The sequence below is a fragment of the Pseudochaenichthys georgianus genome, chromosome 9 (genome assembly GCF_902827115.2).
Source record: "Pseudochaenichthys georgianus chromosome 9, fPseGeo1.2, whole genome shotgun sequence".
NCBI classification, from domain to species: Eukaryota; Metazoa; Chordata; class Actinopteri; order Perciformes; family Channichthyidae; genus Pseudochaenichthys; species Pseudochaenichthys georgianus.
Window position 1 is genome coordinate 23,385,201 of NC_047511.1, and position 17,856 is coordinate 23,403,056.

General features: G+C 45.3%; 1 protein-coding gene across 1 annotated transcript; it reads left to right on the forward strand.

Annotated features, from left to right (window-relative positions):
* Positions 1 to 3,191: 3,191 nt before the first annotated feature.
* LOC117452984 (chondroitin sulfate N-acetylgalactosaminyltransferase 1-like) lies at positions 3,192 to 9,037 on the forward strand. The gene is made up of 9 exons (XM_034091808.2): positions 3,192 to 3,554; positions 3,635 to 3,735; positions 3,846 to 4,024; positions 4,612 to 4,828; positions 5,074 to 5,175; positions 5,800 to 5,981; positions 8,003 to 8,097; positions 8,184 to 8,265; positions 8,760 to 9,037. The coding sequence occupies exons 1-9, from the start codon at positions 3,192 to 3,194 to the stop codon at positions 9,035 to 9,037; spliced, it is 1,599 nt and encodes a 532-aa protein (XP_033947699.1).
* Positions 9,038 to 17,856: the final 8,819 nt, after the last annotated feature.

The window sequence follows — 17,856 nt, forward strand, 5'->3', positions numbered from 1 at the left end:
ATCTCTAAAAACGTGGGTTCAACGGAGCTGATCCAGATTTGCGTCCGATATGATGTAATATCTGAAATGTGGGCTGGCTTTACGCCAACGGCAATATCAGAAACGTTGCTGTATCAGAACCAATGCGCATCGTTTTGGAAGTAATATGATCTGTGTTTACATTAGCAAGCATCGCTAACACTCAGAGCTGACGCTGTACTGGAGAGTATGTGTAAAAAATCAGGATATAAAAAAGGAACTCACCTTGTGGTAAACCTGTGAGAGAAAAAGCATTTGAGCTCCAAACTGTTTCAGAAATAATCCTTGATGTGGTTTGGAACATAATATGGCGTTTAATCACGGCAGCATTTAGCTGTGTATCTGGGTAGAATTCTCCTGCATGAGCTCTCATCTCTCGTTCTTTTTTTTAAAAAAAGCTACGGACCCAGAATCAGCACTTCTCTAACAGGGCTGAAATAGAGGGTATGAGGCATGACTAGAATGGGTGATCTGTTTGGTATTTTGAGCAAAACACTTCATAGACATGTTTTTTATATATCTGAGACCTATAATATATGCCTACAAATAGTATAATAGGAGACCTTTAAGTAAGAGAATGCCCTTTTTCTGTCAGTGCATGTCTTCATATCAAATGTGTTTGATACAGGCTGAATAACTACCACATAATACATTTTATTTTAATATTATTTAGAGACTTTCATTATGAAGTGTCGTGTTAAAGAAAATTAATTAATATTGGACACTGAAATCCATTGTTTTAAATGTTCAACAGGGGGAAACACAGTAGCAAACTGAAAGATTTAAAGGAGTCAGAAGTGCAGAGTTGACATCCATATGAAAACAATGAGCATCTGTAGGCGGCCTCATTAAATGTGAAAGACCCAGCGCTATTGGTGGGTCCAACCAGTAACTAGCTATTTCCCCGCAGCAGATTGCAGGTGGCAGAGCATCGAAAGTCTAAAGAGGCATTCCTCCTTACTCCTGTCGCCTTCTAATTAGACTTAAAGGCAAGGAGGAGCCTCGGAGGAGCTGAAAGGGGATTCAGGATGGAGGCAGATGGTGTGAGATCTCAAATGGAAGGAAGTGAACACTGGGTCTGATAGACTGAGAGGGATGGAAAAGGAGAGTGGAGAGGAGAGGGAGGTGGACGGAAAAGGTGGAGACTGAGAGGAGTTACTCAGTTTGGACACTTTAACTCTCTATTTTGAGAAGGTAGAGATTTGTTCAATAATTAAATGGATGAGATAACTCTGTTCTGACGAAACAAATGCCTCCAAAAGAAGCAAGAAACACAGCGAGAGGAGAAGATGAGCAGCTCAGGATGATGGACATCTGGGCGAAACTATCCTTTGAGACTCACAGCAGTTGGTGAATATATCAAAATGTTTCTTTTAAATCTGTCTGTCCTTAATTACAGCATTGCAGTGTGTTAAGAGTGTGTTGGTGATGATGTGTGTGTATCAGTGTCATCATAAATCTGATGACCTGCTGTGATATCCTGCTTGTGAGTTGATGGCATTATGGAAGCACTGCAGTCATGTTAAATAGATAAAACTATATGCGACTATATGAGTCACAAAAGATGGGAGGTTAACCAAGATATTTAAGCTGAACATCTTTTGATGCTAAAAAAGGATTTAATTAGTGTGCAGGATCCAAAAGACAAGCTAAACCTCTTATTTAGATTACAATACTTAATGGTAGAATGCTTTAATAGGGTCAGCATTGTATGAACACATGCATCATGTCATAAACACACGCTTTTGCTGAAATACCCACACACTTGCACACACACACACACACACACACACACACACACACACACACACACACACACACACACACACACACACACACACACACACACACACACACACACACACACACACACACACACACACACACACACACACACACACACACACACACACACACACACACACACACACACACACACACTGCTTGGGTGGACCTGGAAACACATAAGCAAGTCTTTCATGAAATCAGCCTCTACCTGAGCAATAAAGAGCCATCTGTGCTGTGAATAAACTTATGATGGCAACACACACACACTCACACACACACACACACACACACACACACACACACACACACACACACACACACACACACACACACACACACACACACACACACACACACACACACACACACACACACACACACGCACACGCACACGCACACACACGCACGCACACGCACACACAGGGTGGAGAGACAAACACAGAGAAATGCTTGTTTCTGTCACTTCCCACCTTAAGCGTCGTGGCACTGCTGAGTGAATGTAAGGTCAGGTTATTTCTCTTTCTGTACATTTTATAGCAGCCAGCATTTACCTGAGCAGCAGTCCAGCAGCAGCGAGATGAGGCCGTGTCAAACTGACATGAAATCAAATAAGCTGTCAAAACATTGAGGCACATCAAGAGGAGACTGACCAGGTTAGTACTTACTTTCTTCGATTGTCATTTTAATTTGTTAGATGAAGATGGATTTCGTTGTTTCTATGTTGATACTATTATCTGTTGATGATCTAGGATCCCCAAAAGATACATCTTGCTTAAATTCATGGTGCCCAGAGGATGACTCATAAAAGCTTTTGAAACCTCATCATCCTGTCATTTCTTTAGTTGAGGAAAACTATGTTTATAATGAATGACAGTCCTCAGCCGCACTTTATCATTTGCTAATGAGCAAATGATAACCTGTTAACTAGCGAAAATGACTAAGTGAACATGGTAAACATAATAAAAGCATGTTGACGTTAGCATTTAGCCCAAAGCATCTAGCAGCCCTGTAAGGCTGCACTAAAATATCAGATAGACTTGTGTTTCCTTTTGAAATACTGGATAGTCTGCATCCAAGCCTTAACAATCCTGAAAATAATCTTTTAAGGTAAAAAGGTTGGAAACCTCAGCCTCAAAATGCACTTTCTGTTTATCATTTAGGGAGTTTCAGTGCTGCGGTGATGGTCTCGTGAAGATGCTGTCTAATGAAGAATTGGACGACAGAAGAAAACAGCAGGACAACTTATTTGAAAGCCATATTTACTAATCTATGGTTTAGGAATTATGGGTTGCTCTTTTTGGTGTGGGAGCATCTCCACGTGACAAAGGAACCGTGATGATTTTATAAGCCTCCAGTGGTTAAGGCTTGTTAAAAGAATACCCACCATGTTTAAACGGTGGCTTTTGGCCCTGGTGGCCCGGGTCGGCCTCATTGTGCTGGGCCTCTGCTGCTGTCTGTTCCTGTTCTACCTCCTCGCCTGTAAACCTGCGTCACACAGCAGCCAGCAATCTCTTTCTTGGTCTGCGGGGGCCACCAGTAGGGAGGGATACATGGCTTTGTTGCAGGAAAGAGAGGAGTCTCACAGACATTACATGAACAGCCTGAGCAAGCAGATAGCCCAGCTGAAGGAAGCTCTGCAGGAAAGGACGCAGCAGCTTCAGGAGACCCTGGAAAAGGCTAAAACAAGAGGGATTCTGCCTCAGGGTCTGGAGAGTTTGCACAAAACCCTGACACAGACCGACATGAAGGTAGGAATAATGGAGTAATGTTGTCTGATGAGATACATGGATGTTATATGGAGCAGTAAATCTTACGCCATGTCCTTCAGGAGTTCTTCCGCTCCCAGCTGAGCCAGGCCGAGGTGAACTCAGGTGTGAAGCTGCCCAGCGAGTATGCAGTGATTCCTTTCGACACTTTCACTCTGAGGAGGTGAGTGGAGCACTCGTTCCTCTGTGAGGACTAAAGTAGAGCTGCCAAGGCCTCCAAGAGTCTACTGTCAGATCTTACCTCACCTTAATTTGTGTTGTTGTGTCACTCAGGGTGTACCAGCTGGAGACGGGGTTGACAAGACACCCAGAAGAGAGGCCTGTGAGGAAAGATCACAGGGACGAGCTGATAAGCACGCTGGAGACAGCTCTGCACGTCCTGAACGGGCCGCAGCAACACACAGACAACACAAGGCGGAAGCGCACATACTCCCCTGCAGACTTCATTGAGGGTGAGAAAGATCATTCATGACTCTTCACACAAACAGTTTCCATCAATAGCTTAGAGATGTAACATTTTAAGGAATACCGTAACCCCAAAATGATGATTTGTATGTCAATGAATAACCTAGAGTTTGCTTGAATTTGTCTGGCAAACTTGCATGCCTCCAAGGTTTTTAACCAATTCAAGTAAAATTGGGCCTAATTTATCAAGGCGTGCACAGGCATTTTTAAATGGTAGGGTTTTAATGCAGTTTTCTTCACAAATAAAGGGTCAAAGGATGTGAGTAATTGATATAAAAACCTTTGCTCTTTTAATAATATCTTTAAAATATTGGTATTGCTTTGTTTTCCATAAGTTCCCTAACATTAGTTTGAAAGTTTTCTATGAAGACCTTAGTCAATTGGTACTAATATATAAACATATGATATAGGGAAAAAGAGACATAGCAATGAGGGAGTAGTTTAGTGTGTTGAGATATTTTTAAGCCAATAATGGGAGAACACTGAGTTCAGTTTCTGTAATACTGCTAATTTCTACAGTATTATAGGTAAAATCATTGGACCAATAAATAAGAGTGCTGCCTGTCTGTCACAGGGTTAACCCGTACTGAGCGGGACAGAGGAACTGTTTATGAGCTGATGTTTAAAGGCGACGGCCCACGGGGCTTCACACAGGTCGTCCTCTTCAGGCCGTTTGGTCCCGTGCTGAAGGTGAAGAGCGAGAGCGTGAACACGCGCAGCACGCTCATCAACATCATTGTACCTCTGTCCAAGAGGCCGGAGGCTTTCAGGCAATTCATCAACAACTTCAGGTAAAAAAAGGAAATTAAGAAGCTGCATGGCACCCACTCACACTGCTTACATCAGGACATTATTGATCTGACGCTTACAAATAGTGCATTTGGCAGTGCCTAAAGTGAAAAGACAAAAAGACTCCTCTCCACTTCAGATACAATGTGAAGTTTATTGCTTTTATAGCTTTAAGTGTTTTAGAAGTGTTATAGAAGTGGGCCTAACACATAATTGATTGTATGTTTTGTGTTGTGTTTTTGTTCAGAGAAGTGTGCATCCAGAAAGACAGCAGGGTTCATCTGACTGTGGTCTACTTTGGTCGAGATCAGATAGATCAGGTGAAGGCAGTCCTGGATCAGACCACCAGGTAATGTTTACAGTTAAATCATCAACCTTTCACATTGGTTTTGTGTTGAAGCAAACAATATTCACACACAAACATTTCATTTTTTTCAATCGACCATCTCTGACGTGCATTATGCAATTGGCATCTTAACAAAGAGACATTTTGGGGGTTGTTACAACTAGTGTTTAAGATCCAGAGCTGGGAAATATTCTCTATTATAGGCTGTGAAGTCATGGTTCAATTCCCAAGTTAGGACCAAATCATAAAATGTGTGTTTCAATTCCTAAACAAGTCATTATGCACCCTTCATCAATTGTAATTCCATTTAAATGTTGTGACAGTTCAGAAGTACATTAAAGTTACAGAAATATTTAATGCTGTGCAAGTTTGTGGACATACCAAACAAACATACAAAAGCAGAATGATCAGGTCTATATCTTTACTGCAATACTCTTTTCAATCGGTCACAAATTTGTATTGAAAACTAATCGAAGTTGGAAACAAGTGAGGAGCAAAATACCATTCATCTTCTATGAGCCAACTAACATTTTGATTAATGTATTAACATTTTAAATGCATTAGAGTACCTGTCTCAGTATCCCAGATGTTTCCATGACATCCCTCCTGTCTTCTTCTCTCCCTCAGAGAAACTCGGTTCAGGAGCTTCACTCTGATCCAGCTGAATGAGGAGTTTTCTCGTGGTCGAGGGTTGGAGGTGGGCGCCCGGGCGTGGAGGCGCGGCCAGAACGCTCTGCTCTTCTTCTGTGATGTTGACATCCACTTCACCCCTGACTTCTTAACTTCTTGTCGTCTCAATGCAGAACCTGGTGAGAGAAAGGAGGATTTATCCCTGAGCTTTTCAACATTGAAATTCAGCACAACTTGCATAGACTTTATCCAGCCTTGATTCATACTATAATCTGTTTATGCAAGAATAAGCTTATAATGACAACATTAAATCTGGGGTAGGCAGTTTGAATTTTTATGTTTTTGTTGGCATTATTGGGCAAAGAATCCATAATAACCTTATATAGTAATAGTTATACTCCAGGGTAGGCATTGTTCTGGGGGGAAAACACACTAAAATGTTTTTAATGAATTTGAAAAGACATTCCTTGATCTCCTAATCCCCTCCCAGGTCCGCATACTATCAGATGTTACAGTGACTTGGACGAATAATTATTAATTAAAGAAATAATTGTGATTGTGATCCCAAAGCTGTAATATAGTGTTGTTTTATTAAGTACTATACTGTTACATTTGCAAAATGGTGGGCCTTTCGAGCACTTTTGAGATGTTACTCTAGGTTTTCAACAACATTGTGAGAGAATTGGGAGAGAAAGACGTTGGTAGTTGTTTAGCCTTCTTTAAACTGGAGCCGAAGAGTCGGGGCAGAAGAAACATTTTCCCATCTCTAAAACACGCTGGTTCTTTCCGACTATCTTTGTGAAAGCCTGTCTTCCTATTTGGGTTACTTTGCAGTGTGGGCAGTTGTAGTGCCAATGATGGGACATCTGAAGGGACATGCACAAACATCTACTGGCTAGATTTGAAAAAGCCAAAAAAAACACAGAGCCAGGATGAGGTGCCGGAGTCTAGTTTTGTCCCAGATTAATTGAATGACAATATCCTGAAAATCAGAAAAAGATACAGTGCAGATAAAAGGCAAAAGGGAAGAGTAGACCTAAATATTTAATAAATAAAAAATACAAATAAGTAAACCATGTTTGTTTTTTTAAGTGGCAGTAATATAACAATATATGGGAATATAAAACATATTAAAGGAGATGGTAACATTTCCTAATAGTAAATCAATTGTAAAGTAATACATTATCAACTATAAATTATGAAATGCCGCCTGTTACATTGCATTACACAATGGGCCCTGGGTGTTTTTAATAGTTCATGCTGATCAGACCTCTGCTTGGGTTGAAGTTGGGCAAAGCTACATTATGCTAGAAGTTATATAAGGTCATGTATTATTGGATGGGCTCCAACAAGCTGAACTGCACAGTGCCGGTTTGACCCATTTACTGTAAATAGAGTGGTTTCAATTTGGCACAAAAAGGTACATGCCTCATTCGCTGACTTGAATAATGGATCTTAGCCTAAGGTGAAAAAACCTATTCCTGCAGCTTTATAAACAATAAGGACAAATAAGCACATATTTCCCATGGTTTGTTTTGGCTGAATCCGAATGTAAATAAATTGTTCTGTCTCTGCCAACAAAATGTGAAAGAATGAAATTACATTTTCCCACGGACTCTCTGACACCTCCTGCAAACAGCAGGAGGTAATCAAACAGATGATCAGCTCACAGAGATTCAATGTCACACCTGCTGCCTCATATGCTGCCTGCACTCTATCCCAGCAGGGGGTTGTGCTTTTTCCACTATGTAACAAGCAGCTTGCCATCTAATCCTTAGCTTTATGACATACCACATATCATGGGGCCAGGAATAGGGTGTAAAAATAATGTAAAAGCTGTAAGCTGACATGAAGTTTCAAGACAAAATGTATACTTAAAATATACACAGCAGTGCTATGGTGAGATTTCTGGAAAAGGTAGTCTTTTCAGATTTCTTTGTAGAGGCCTTGTTGTTATCACTACTATATAATAACTACTCAGTTCTGAAATGTTCACTCCAGGCAAACTTCTGCTGTTGCTGCCAGTAATAAACAAATCCATCACGTCCTGCCTGCTTGGTGTTTAAAACTGAAAATGTGTTTAGTTCAGTTCTGTTTTGTTTTTCATCTGATATTTTGTTTTGTGTTTTTATGGCTTTATTGACTTGACAGTACTTGTAAAGTGCTTCTTTTAACTATTTTGTATTGCTTCCTTCTCCAGGTAAGAGAGTGTACTACCCAGTGCTCTTCAGCCAGTACAACCCGTCTATTATCTACAGTAATCAGAGTCTTTTACCCCCAGTTCAACAACAACTGGTAGGTTAAAATATATCAGATACATGTACTTCATTGTGTATGAATAGATTGTCAAGTCTGCCTCTGATTTGGTCTTTTTGTTTCAGGTGATAAAAAAAGACACTGGATTCTGGAGAGACTTTGGGTTTGGTATGACATGCCAGTACAGGTCTGATTTCCTCAACATAGGTAATACATCTTCTGCCGTAAAGAAAAACCTGTTCACAATTATCCCTAAAGTCATGTTTTGTAAATCACATTTGATGTCACATTATATACATGAAAGCACAGCATTCTTTGTATTTGTCTACAGAATTCCACCATTTTCTGTCATAAGATGAAATTGTTTATTAAGTTGTGGCCTAATGCTGCAAAGGTAGTTGTACATTGTTTATGTATTGTTGTTTTTTTTAACTCCAAGACTCTTTCCCTAACTGAGAAAAAGCTCTTTAAATCCCTGATGTCTTTTAAGTTACACATTTGAATAATCTCTCTCTGCTTTATGTCCTTTTTATGTTTAGTTCAACTAAATGTATGTTCAAATTCAATTATGGAAACAACATCCTCCTTGAATACTGTTTTTTATTTTTATTTTAACCTAGCCATTGAACATGCATGCCATTCCTGATTTCCTGATCCTCACTGTCTCAATGCGCATGTTTAAAGTTATCTTCTTCTTGCAGGGGGTTTTGACCGCAGCATCAAAGGCTGGGGGTTGGAGGACGTGCACCTGTACAGGAAGTACCTCCACAGTAAGCTAATGGTGATTCGCTCTCCATCCCGGGGCCTTTTCCACCTGTGGCACGAGAAGGACTGTGCAGACGAGCTCCCTCCAGACAAATACAAGATGTGTATGCAGACCAAAGCCATAAACGAGGCATCGCACGGCCAGCTCGGGGAACTTTTATTCAAACCAGAGATCGAAGCTCATTTGGGCAAGCAGAAAAACCAAGGAACATGATAAGGACAAAGCGAAAGGGCTTTTGGTTATTTTTGTTATCTCTGTTTAGTGTGTTCTTGTTTCATGATAATTTATATTTACTGACAATAAGTATTCAGCTTCAAACTAAATATTTGTACTGTAATTATTGTTCTCCACATGGACACATAAACTTGTGCAAACAATGGCTGATACATTTTGTTAGAATAAAGAATAATGTGATCTATTTGCGTACTGATTTGGGTGGAGTTCAATGCAATAACAGGTTCTATTTCGTCCCTACTGACCGCCAGAGGCGGTGCTTTAGCACTGGATATGTCCATCGCGCGCATGCGCAGCTCGAGTACCAATAACAACAAAGTCACCTGTGACCCACGTGACACCGGCTATATCAGCCGGTATTGTCAGAGGATCTGTTCCTTTCATCTTCTCGCTGCTCGAGGGTACCGTGGCTACGTTTTTGTAGCCTACAGCGTTCAGGTTTGAACGTTTGATCTGAGGGATTTCTCTGCAAACAGCTGGCCGCGTGCAGCTTCGCGACTGACAGTCGGAGCTACGGGTCATTAAACGCGTCCTCCAGGAGCTGCGGCCGGCTGTGCGCTGTGCAGAGCCTCGACAGACAGGTTTGTGTCAGCTTGTTGCTGGTGATGGCTGTGTTTCCACACCCTCTCCCAGCCAAGTTGTCCTGATTACCGTCTTATTGTTTGTGGCTTAGACTTTCTGGTGACGACAGTGTTCCCGCTTCCTCTCCCATAAAGTTGCCCTTATGCTCTTTTGAAAGTTCTGCTTGTGGCGTTGTGCCCGAGCTATCATTAGCATTTGAGTCCCAGCTTGGCTGCATCCCTCATTCAATTTAGTATGGAAGCCCAGAGGGTCATACTTTAAACCCGTTTTTCGTTTAGATGCAGAAAGTAAGGTAAGTACTTTCTATTTCTTAGAAGCTCTTATCTGGTCTTAACATTTGTGTTCTGACTTGGTCGCTTGATTGTTAGCAGCAGCCGCTTGGCTAACACTTGCTGTTGAGCTTAACTATTAACTCAGGGCAGTGCTCCCGCTCCCTGTAGCATAGGGTTTGATTGCAGTAGCGCTAGATCGTTGTATTACTGCTCCTAGTACTAGGCTCCTAGCACTAGGATGATATGCAGAGAACATCTTCACGGCGGGTGCTGTGTGCTCGGCATGTGCGGTTACTACTGTAACCAGGCACGGTTCTATGCGGGCTGTTCTCTTTCTTAGAAGCTAATTATCTGGTCTTAACATTGTGTTCTGACTTGATTGCTTGATTGTTAGCAGCAGCCGCTTGGCTAACACCTTGCATGTACGGTTAAGCTTCATTATTTAACTCAGCCGGTGAGAGCAGTGCTCTCGCTGCCGCTCCCGGTAAACGCATGGTATGGTTGCAGTAGCGCTATATCGTTGTATTTACTGCTCCTAGTACTAGACTCCTAGCACTAGGACGATATGCAGAGAACAATCTTCACTGTGTGTGCCGCGTGCTCTGCATGTATGGCCATTAAGGAGGATTTCATCCTCCCAATATTATATTGTCTAGTGGGCAGCCGTTGGCTGACACTTTTAGGCACCGGCCACAGTTACTATTGTAACTAAGGTTCTAAGCCGTAAGTACTGGACATAATTACTACTGTAACTACGGTTCCAAGCTGTGTAAGTACTGGCCATAATTAATACTGTAACTACGGGGTTAAGCCGTAAGTACTGGCCATAGTTACTACTGTAACTACGGTTCCAAGCCGTGCACGTACTGGCCATAGGCAATACCGTAACTATGGCTCTATGCTGTGTAAGTACTGGCCATAGTTACTACTGTAACTACGGTTCTAAACCATGTAAGTACTGGCCATAGTTACTACTGTAACTACGGTTCCAAGCCGTGCAAGTACTGGCCAGAGTTACTACTGTAACTACGGCTCTATGCTGTGTAAGTACTGGCCATAGTTACTACTGTAACTACGGTTCCAAGCCGTGCAAGTACTGGCCAGAGTTACGACTGTAACTACGGTTCTAAGCCGTGTAAGTACTGGTGCCGTGTGAGCCCTGGCCATGGTTACTGCTGTAACTACGGCTCTGTGCTATTCTCTTCTTTAGAAGCTAGTTATCTGGTCTTAAACATGTGTGTTATTTGACTTGATCTCGCTTGATCGTTAGCAGCAGCCGCTCGGCTAACGTCTTGCGTATACTGTTAAGCTTCTTTATTTTACCCAGCTAGGTGAAGGCAGTGCTCTCGCTCCCGCTCCCTCTACCGGTAATGCGGATGTAGCTACATCCCTTTTTCTGTAGTAGCACCGCTCTACTCTTCCCGTTCAGCAGGTAGCTGGTGAAGGCTGTGTTCCCGCACCCGCTCCCGGTTACGCTGCATCTGGCGTTCGACTCTAACTTAACCAGTGAAGGCAGTTCTCGCCCCCACTCCTGGTAGACGCCAAACGGCCTCGTTTTTGAGTTAAGCAGGTATCCGGTGAAGGCTGTGTTCCCGCACCCGCTCCCGGTTACACTGCATCTGGCATTCGTCTCTAACTCAACCAGTGAAGGCAGTTCTCGCCGCCGCTCCTGGTAGAAGCCAAAATGCCTTGTTTTTCTGTTAAGCAGGTAGCTGGTGAAGGCTGTGTTCCCGCATCCGCTCCCGGTTACGCTGCATCTGGCATTCGTCTCTAACTCGACCAGTGAAGGCAGTGTTCTCGCCCCCGCTCCTGGTAGACGCGGAACTGTCTTGTTTCTCCGTTAAGCAGGTAGCCGGTGAAGGCTGTGTTCCCGCACCCGCTCCCGGTTACGCTGCATCTGGCATTCGTCTCTAACTCAACCAGTGAAGGCAGTGTTCTCGCCCCCGCTCCTGGTAGACGCGGAACTGCCTTGTTTATTCCGTTAAGCAGGTAGCGGGTGAAGGCTGTGTTCCCGCACCCGCTCCCGGTTATGCTGCATCTGGCATTTGTCTCTAACTCAGCCGGCAGTGTTCTCGCCCCCGCTCCTGGTAGACGCTGCACTGCCGTGTTTATTAATCCAGCCAGGTGAAGGCAGTGCTCTCGCTCCCGCTCCCTCTGCCGGTAACGTGGGTGTAACTACATCCCTCTTTCTGTTCGGCGAGTAGCAGCAACGCTCTACTCTTTCCATTAAGCAGGTAGCTGGTGAAGGCTGTGTTCCCGCACCCGCTCCCGGCTACGCTGCATCTGGTTACCTACAGAATGGTTCATTCATGTAGCGCCTGTATGGCTTCTCTTGAGCCCGAGGACGGCCACGACCGCTGCCCCTCCTGCCTCGGCCGGTTCTGGCGGTCAGTGGGGACGAAATTCGAGCATCTGAGGGAGGTTCTCACGGTAAACGCCTGCATGAGCTGTAGCTGCATGCCTCGGGTGCTCAGAGTGGCTCGAATCACTGAGGTGGAACGTCTGGCAGCAGCCAACAGACACCTCTCCTTGTCACGTCCTCCTCCAGATCAATTCGGCCGTTCCCGGCGACTTGAGGGAGCGACGGCTATGTGTGCTCCCCCCAATAGAAGGACTAGAAACAGGCTGTCCTCTAAAGTGGATCGGCTAGCTGCCGATAGGGGCATGATGAAGTCGCCTCTTGGCCCTTCAGCCTGGGCCCGGTGCTAGCGGGCCGCCTGTCCCCTGTCCCCCCCCTCCTTCGGTTGGCGCCCCTCCTTCGGTTGGCGCCCCTCCTTCGGTTGACGGAGAGTCCTCCGTAGCGTACCAGTCGAGCCAGGGGAGCTGTTTAGATCAGCTTCCCTGGAGGCACTGGAGCGTGCCGCCCAAGCTAGGCAGACCAGGCAGCAGCACTCGGGTCCTCGCAGACCTGTGCCCACTCCCAGCAGGCCCAGGGGCCGCTCTAGCAGCCGCACTCAGCCGCCGGATTACAGGGGTGGTCTGCAGAGGTCTTAGCGGCCCACTCAACCGCCTCCCAATGACTTTCGTGCCCCATGTCGCCCGCCTTCCAGGTGGCCTCGTGCCCCAGAGCCTTACCGGAACCCCCCAAGAGGCTCCAGGGTCCGGGGGGCTGGGCTCTGAAATCCCGGGGGTGGTCGGCGGCTGCTTTCCCAGCAGCAGCTCTGTCTGGGCAGTCTGTACCTCCGTCCCTTGGGTGGTTTTCACCTTAACCCAGGGGTACGGACCTTAGGGTGCCTTATATTCAGTTCCTCCGGCCCTTGGGCAGACTGGCAGCTGCCTCGGCCGCTGGCCCCTTAGGCCCGCTGTCGTTGCGCCCCATGCAGATGTGGCTGAACAGCCTTCACTTGGACGTCAAGTGGCACAGTGAAGTCAGGGTGTCGCAGCATTGCTCCACTCTCCGTCACGCTGGAGGGGCAGGGCCTATCTCCTGGTAGGCGTGCCCATGGGCGCCATCCCATCCTGCCAGGAGACCATCACCATAGGTGCATGTCTCTCAGGGTGGGGTGCAGTGCGGCAGGGCAGGACCGTTCAGGGTCAGCGGTCTGCCCAGCAGAGTGCGCGCCGGGTCAACGTGCTAGAGCTTCGGGCCGTGCAGCTTGCACTCACGCACTTTCTACCCCAACTGGGGGGCAATAATGTGCGTGTTCCTTGGGGACAGCACGTACATTGTTGCTTAGACAACAGTCCCTTCTAGATAGTGGACGTTCTCACTCCACTCTGAATTTATGTGGCTGCGATTCTGCCCGACATGTTCGGGTCGACGGCGGCGGGGTGCCACAGGTCGGTGTCCCTCTTTATGAGAGGGGCTTTACGGCAGCGTCCCCCTTGCACCCCGAGGGCTCCGGCTTGGGACCTGCCCTTGCTGCCGGATGCCCTATCATCTCCTCCCTTCGAGCCCCTGGCCCAGGTGGGGCTTAGGTGGCTGCCCACGAAGGCAGCATTTCTGCTTGCCATAGCCTCAGGGAAGTGAGTCGGGGAGTTGCATGTCCTCTCCATAAACAATACATGCCCGAGGTGAGACTCTCAGGCGTTGCCCTTTGGGCAAATGTGGCATTCCCGCCCGGGGTCCTTCCACAAACTCACTTCAATCAGCCTGCCCAGCTGGCACGCTTTGACATTCAGGAGTACGGCACATCGAAGTTGCTGTGCCCTGGGGGTGCCCAAAGGGCGTATATCAAGGCTACTGCCTGTATACGGCAGGAGGAGCAACTCTTGAGTTTGCCCTGGCGGCACTAAAGGAGGTTAGGCCCTCTAACCAGTGGCTGCCCCACTGGGTTGTCGATACCATCTCACAGGCTTACGGGGCCAGTGGCCGCCCCCCTGCCATCAGGCTGAGATGCCACTCTACAAGGAGCATCTCAACATATTGGGCTGCCCTGAGAGGGGTGCCCCTGGAGACCATCTGCGCCGCGGCGTCGTGGGCGTCTTCTGGCACATTCTCCAGTTGTCATCAGTTCAATGTCGCCACTCCCCATTCTTTGGGCGTGGTCCTTTTGCCGAGCTCCGCTGCTTCCAGTGGTGAGCAGGGGCTTGGATTCTTCATGACATTGTTGGTATAAGTCATCCAGTGCTAAAGCACCGCCTCTGGCGGTCAGTAGGGACGAAATAGAACGATAGTTACGGCTGTAACTACGGTTCTATGAGTCCCGGATGACCGCCAGAGTTCCCTGTCAATTCTTGTGTGCTCGCGAGAAGATTCGGGGAACAGATCCTCTGACAATACCGGCTGATATAGCCGGTGTCACGTGGGTCACAGGTGACTTTGTTGTTATTGGTACTCGAGCTGCGCATGCGCGCGATGGACATATCCAGTGCTAAAGCACCGCCTCTGGCGGTCATCCGGGACTCATAGAACCGTAGTTACAGCCGTAACTATCGTTTTTCTGAGGGCTTGTTCCATGGAGTGCACGCTGAATTTTCATCTGAAATGTTCTTTCTCATATTCGCGATTCCACTCCTCCGGCTTGGTAGATTTTTCTTATCTTCACTTCTTTGATCCTTCTTTGTTTTTAAATATCTGGAAGTGTTATGACATTAGTTGTTACTCTGCTATGAAACTTTATACACCAGTAGATATTATTGTGGCTCTAACACTCCTCTGAACCATGCACCTCCTGCATTCCTTCCTGCTGACGTTTCTCATCAGACGTCATTATTCGGGTTTTCTTGATTTGTTTCCAGGATAAGTATGACGCCTGTTGCCTTTTAATTGTTGCAATGCATGTGAAGCCTGTTTTTATCTGAACCCTCTGTTCTCTACTGTTTCATTATTTGTGCTTCTCATGATTATGGTATACATACGAAAACATTATCATTGACACAAGAAAAGTAAAGAGGAATAGTTTGTGTTTTTTGTGTATTTTTCTTACAGCAGATATTCCCAAATTCTGTCTGTCATGCCACTCTGAAAAAAATGAGCTGGATTGCTGAAGTGCAAGATACCGCAGCATTTCACAAAACGTCACAGCATTTCACAAAACACTACAGTATTTCACAAAACGCTGCAGCATTTCAGAAAACACCACAGCAAAAAACTGGACAAAAGTTAAACATGTACAAACCACAGACTGTCTATGTCAGGGATCACCAACTACATTTGTCCATGGGCCGAAATGTAACCAATAGACACTATCGCGGGCCAGCGATTTTTATATAGCCCAGAATTTTATAAATAGTATTCAGATTACTTTTGGAATACTTTCTTTTTCCATAACAGATGGGTATGTTTTGGTGCACAGGAGACACTTATTTGACTGTTTTCATGGCTTATCAAGAACTCAAACACAACATCTTGGTGTCATTCTGGACAGCTCTCTCATCTGCACCCCACATAAAAAACATCACCCGGACTGCATTCTTTGTACCGTCTTAAAACCTTTCCTTGGAATATGTTATGAATTGTAAGGTGTCCTTGGGTGCTTTGAAAGGCGCCCCTAAATAGAATGAATTATCATTATTATTTATTATCTGAAACTATGTAATAACTTTTAAAACTTTTTCCAGTCACTTGCCCCATGCATTCAGCAGCAGCAGGCCATTCACTTTGATTTCATCCCGTTATGAAATGTCATCATTTCGACAATAAAGAAATGATACATAAACGTTATCTTGCACATTTTATCCAACCATCTCCGTTTCTAACTTTCAATATATTTTAAAAGAGATCCCTCTCTCATCTGCGTGCGGGGGCGGGGCCTCACAGACACGCTGCATCTCTCTCTCGCTCACAGACAAGCTGCAGCGCTGTGCAGTGTGCACACAGTTCTGTCGGTAATGAATATTACATTTTGTGAGGAAACCTTTCCACCAATAATTCCAATAAGTATTCCAAAATGTATTCACTTCAGGTTTACGAAAGTAACTGTAATCAGATTACTCGTTTTTCAAATGTAACGCCAGCTGAATACAGTTAGCCTACTTGATTTTTGTATTCTGATTACGTAACGCTGTTATGTATTCCGTTACAACCCAACCCTGCTTCTAGGCTACTGTCCCGCAGCTCCAGCCTCTCTGTTGGACTCTGTCGCAGCGGGGCTACTGCTGTGGTGCGGAGCGCATTAACCAGACTCTTCACAACTAAAGATCACTTCTTCTTCAGGGGAGGGAAGGTTTCACAGTACGCAGTCTACTGTCCCGCAGCTGCTGCCTCTCTGTTGGACTCCGGTACTGCACCTTACTCACGAGACGTTGTAAACAAAGAAATGGGTGGGGGGCGAACGCAGTAACCACTCCGCCAACGCCACAGTCACCCCCGTCGTGCGGGCCGGATGAGAATGTCTGGCGGGCCGGATGTGGCCCGCGGGCCGCCAGTTGGTGGTAACTGGTCTATGTCATGGTGAATACAGTCGCTGCTTTATTTATGTCTGTATGACGTTGTTGTGAGTGTGGACCGTGTGGACGGAGCAGCTACACGTTAGTTTAGCCTGATCGATCCGATCTCCATTCAGAAAACACGCATTTTAAAAGTTTTTAAAATGCGTGTTTTTTGATTGCTAACACCACAATTATTTTTAACTGACACTCAAAGAGCAAAACATCGGTTCAAATCTCCAAAACTCTAAACACGTTTTCAGCTTTCAGATTTGCAAATCAACATGGCACTTTTTGCAAACCACTGCACACGTTTCTCCACGTAAGACACAGGAATCTGACATAAAGTCACGTGTTAGCAGGTTTAAAACACTGATATTCAAAATTCCTCACACATGGACCAATGATCAAGAAACACGTTCCACCTGACCAAACACCTGATGGCATAATTGTTGGCTCATCAATCAGGATGTTAGCACTATAAAAAGAACACAGGTGAGAACTTTCTTACAGCAACAATGGAAGCCAACATGGAAGCAAGAGGAAGAGGAAGAGGAAGAGCTGGGCTGAGAGTGAGAGGAGGAGGAAGAGGTGGGGTGAGAGTGAGAGGAGGAAGAATGAGAGGTAGAGGTAGAGCTGGAGGGAGAGGACGTGGACAAATAAGAATACTCTCTAATGAAATGTTATCAACCATGGTTTGACGATGAGAGAGGCTGGACAGAGGGTTCAGCCTAATCTAAACCGATGTACTGTTGTCTCTGTAATCCGGACACTTAGACTTGAAAACAGGTTAGTTACCAGTTTATAGCTCTTCATAATTCATGATATATCAGTGCTTATATCTGTTGTGTGAAACGTATTTCAAGAAACACACTCCTCAATGTCAGTTTCGGTACTTTAATGACAAGAATGACGACACCCTGAAACAGAGCAATGCAGCAAGATAAACTGACAAAGTACTACATCCATGCATGTCATGACCAATACACATATATTCAACGACACAGAGTATAGACACACCAAACAATAGTGGAAACAATCTTACATGAATGAGTGGATGAACGTCTCAACTCGAGGCGGAGTGAGGCCCTATCCCAAACCACTCCCTCGACCCTACCCCTCCGTGACGGAGTG